This window comes from Quercus suber, unplaced genomic scaffold (assembly GCF_002906115.3).
Source record: "Quercus suber isolate HL8 unplaced genomic scaffold, Cork oak 2.0 scaffold_395, whole genome shotgun sequence".
Lineage (NCBI taxonomy): Eukaryota > Viridiplantae > Streptophyta > Magnoliopsida > Fagales > Fagaceae > Quercus > Quercus suber.
Window position 1 is genome coordinate 270,920 of NW_027069847.1, and position 3,986 is coordinate 274,905.

The 3,986-nt window shown below is 37.2% G+C and overlaps 1 protein-coding gene across 1 annotated transcript; it reads right to left on the reverse strand.

Moving 5' to 3' along the window:
• Positions 1-688: 688 nt before the first annotated feature.
• Positions 689-2,197, reverse strand: LOC112022387 (zinc finger protein 10). The gene has a single exon (XM_024054977.2). It carries the CDS (start codon positions 1,846-1,848, stop codon positions 934-936), a length of 915 nt encoding a protein of 304 aa, XP_023910745.1. The 5' UTR covers positions 1,849-2,197; the 3' UTR covers positions 689-933.
• Between the last annotated feature and the right edge of the window lie 1,789 nt (positions 2,198-3,986).

A 3,986-nucleotide genomic window follows, 5' to 3' on the forward strand; every position in this document is an offset into this window, starting at 1 on the left:
GATTTATGTTGAGGGAAATACTAAAACAGTAAAAGATCTGATTATGATGATAATAATACAAGAGAAAAGGGAATCGATGTTGGGATATATCTGGCTCTATGTGACTTTGAAAAAAATAATCTGTATGTTTTGTGGATTAGTTTTAGTTGTGTGTCTGATGGGATGTCAGCTAGGAACTGAATAGGAAAAAGAGCTCACGATATTCCATGCAGTTTTTAGTCAGTTCCTTCACCCCCTTAAACCCCAACACAAAATAACCTAAACGTCCAATTTATCTCTTTCTGAATCTCTCAAAAAAAAAAAAAAAAAAAACACACACACACACGCGCGCACACACCTACTCATACATCCCATCTTAACCTAGTTGCTGGATATGCTTTCATTCGTGAGTTTTGAAATTGTACCAGAGTCACATAATTGCAGATGCTCAGTGATAATATAATTTTTTCTGTGAAGTTGGCAATCAGATTAGAAGAACTAAACAAGGTAATGACTTAATCCATCACATGGTATGGATTGGAAATTCATGAAAATATATTAATCATTCTGTATAATGAAACGGCCGGCAACAAAACTAGTGTAGACATTCCAAGATATACACCTCTGTAAAAGATCCACTGAAACAAACAAAAAACATAATGTTATCTTTAGTATGATTAAGCACAAGCTGATATTTCTACCCAGAAAATAAAAAAAGGTACAAGCTGATATGTATCATTATCATACTTCTTTTGGTGAAGTTTTAATACTTTATGTGATATACATCTTGTTATTGTTACACCCTGCAAATTCATAAGATCTCATAGATAGCCAGTTGATCGACCAAGCAAAGATGCCTTGACCTTTCGATCAAAGCGAAAATAGAAAAAAGACAAAGCGGGAAATTAAACAACAGAAATTTTATCATCATCTTAGCACTCAGTTTCAACAATTCTACTTTACCAGAGGCCGGTCGCCAAGCCTGAGCTCAAGATCCAAGTCCTCTATGGAGTTAGGGCTGACTTCAAGTACCTTTGATTGCACATGTTGTCTATCAACTGATCGCGGCTTTAGGAGGAATGGTAACGAGGATGGCTCAGTTCTCCTTCTCTTGCAATTATCAGTGGTCTCATCCTTACCACTCGACACAGTTGGATGAGTTCGTCGTACAACCAAATTCATGCTCACAGATAAATCAGTTGTGACATAATCTCCCTTAGCCCTATACCCTGAATCTACAAATCTTGAATTTTTCTCTTCTTCAGTTTTCAGATCGGAAACACAATAATATTTGTCAGCAACCAAATTTGACCAAGATGGAGAGGAAGAAATAGGAGACCTCTTTTGGTGTTCTTGGACAATAGGAGAAGAATGAGGATTGATGAAGCTTTTTGCACTACAATTTTCTTGAGTTGATGAAGCTGAAACCCTAGAAGGTGAGGCTGATGATACCATAACACCAGGATCGGAAGAATTAGGGTTAGGGTTATAAACCAAGGTACAAACCTGAGATGGGTGCTGAAACCCCAAAGATGTAAAGGAATTCTGGATGGGGTTGTGAAGATTTTGATGGTTAGGATGTTGGGTTTCATTGCAGGAACTTGGAGATTGCTTTAATCTAGCTCTATCCCTCCTGTGAACATTCATGTGACCCCCTAAAGCTTGAGCTGACCGGAATTCCCTTCTGCAAAAACTGCAAGAATAAGAGCGTGGAGGCCATATACACCCACCAAGAGGTCCAGCTGCATCTTCTGCAAAAGCTTGTTCTTCCCAAGAATCATTGTATAAAGGGTTCATCGGCGTTGCGGGAATATGAGGATTAAAACTGTGCTTCCTCTTCCCCCACATCAAATACTGTGCCTGTTCCATTGCAATTCAACTAGATAAGTATAGCACCAGCTGAAGCCCGAAAGAAATAGGAGGAAAAGCTTAATGTAGAGCTAATGGAAGTCAGTTTATATCGAAGTTGGAGATTGAAAGCTACATGGAGTCTACAAGGCAAAGAGGGCTTAGATGGGTTGCTTAGGAGTTGTTTGGAAGGTGAAGTGGTGGGTACTCTACCTTGGTTGTCTTAGTGTAGCTACTTTTTGGGGTTTTGTGGTTGGCTTCCAACACAGTCAGGCACTGAATTGTGTACTACAATTTCTTTTTTCTCATTATTTATTTATCCCATTTTAAGCTTTTCTGAGACGACGGGGAAGCAAGTAAGCAACGGTTTAGAAAATCACTGGAGTGGGTCCGTATGAGTCTACATGTAGGTCTAAGAGTACTTAAAGACAAACTGCAATAATCTGACTGAAATCTCCTCAAGAAAATCCAGCACAAGAGGTGGTATATATGACTGTTTAACAGTGCACCATTTGTTGTCACATGTCACGTTGCAAGGCAGGCATGGTTGTATTATCATTTTCCCGTGCAGATAATCATTTTTATTTTCGGGAATATAAGTTTCTTAAGTTTAACAGTGTTTTTAGAGATTAATAAAACATTTAATCTTCCCATCATGAATCTCACTTACATCTTTTCTTAAGATAGTTCATAATAGTGCTTTTGGAATATTGACAGAAGCCGATTGCTTTGGAAAGGACAGCATAGTCACAACCATAGCATCTAGAATAGCACATGGGGCATAGGGTCAATTTCCTCTGCGAGCTCTGATTGACATAAGAGGCAAAAGTTTGGCATGCGTGAATTTCGTTGCATATTATTAATGCAGATAAAATTTTGTTTTAAACTTTCTTTAGTTTTCCAATTTATAGGAAGTTTTTCTTATTAAACTAAAGGAAAGAATAAGAGACAAATATTTTTCCCCAATGTAAAGAAAGTTCTATCATTCATCAATCTTATAACAACAACAACTAAGCCTTGGTCCAAAAAACTTATGGTTAAGTTATGGATACTCAAGAAGCTAATATATCTGTCTTCAATCAAATTAATGAAGAAAATGTGAAGCCATTTTGCATTCTATTCATATGGTAGTGTTCTTTGATGGTGTAGTATGCCCTTGTACTAATGTAAAACTATTAGTTCTCTTAGTTCAAAATAAACACCGGTCTTTTCTAGCGGGTCTTCTTGAGTTGCGAGTTCCGTTGCCCCTGTTTGTGTCACCTTGCAATGCACAGGAAAAACAAGAGCTATATTCCTATTATCAGAATTTTTAAGAGTCTTTCTTTCATCTAAAGGGACTTTAATAATTAAGGACTTCCTACATCAATTTTAGTGGGAAGACTAGCTAAACAGAGCATGACACTAGTCAAAATTGATTACATTAGTTTGATGGACCCCAGAACAGAATATGTTACAAAGTTTCCGATAATTAAACACTTAAAACTTTAAATAGGTTCTTAGGCATTACTAGGGTTGCCAAATGGACGGGTTGAGTTATAAATAGGTTGGGTGTGTAATTACCCATTTATCTATTTATAACTTATTTATATATAAATTAATTATTCATTACTCGTCCAATCCATTTAATTAGTAACCCATCCATTTAACCTATTTAATTTCAATAATGTTGTTGGTTCTCAAAATAAAATAAAATAAAAATTCAATATTGCCACAAACGCATCAACGCACGTGTTGAAGACTTTTCTAACTCATCATTTAAACTTTCCTTTCCCTCCTAACTTTCTTGGAATCCAAAAAAAATTGGTCTCAGCAAAGAAAAGAGTCCCAAGTCTCATATGCTTGGTTCTGGAGGAAGAAAATCCAGAGAAGATTATTGGAGATGAGCGATTTCCAAGACTTACAAACCACACTCATTTTCATAGCGTCCTTAGCTCCAAGCTTTCTCAGTATTTGCATCAATATATCCACTGGTAACTGATCGAACACCCATAGCGACGACAACGACAATGATGATGACGAGAAAATTCAGTTACATCTGACGACAACGACTCGGATCGGTTGGAGACCGATCCCCATACTTTTCTGAGCAGCATCCTTCGATGGTCCAGATCCTTCCTTCAAAACCCTCATTCGTCTCGATGGTTGTTCGGACGACAATA

What these genes read in the sequence shown, in the direction of transcription:
- LOC112022387 (XM_024054977.2), bottom strand. Translation starts at nt 1,848, where the DNA reads ATGGAACAGGCACAGTATTTGATGTGGGGGAAGAGGAAGCACAGTTTT.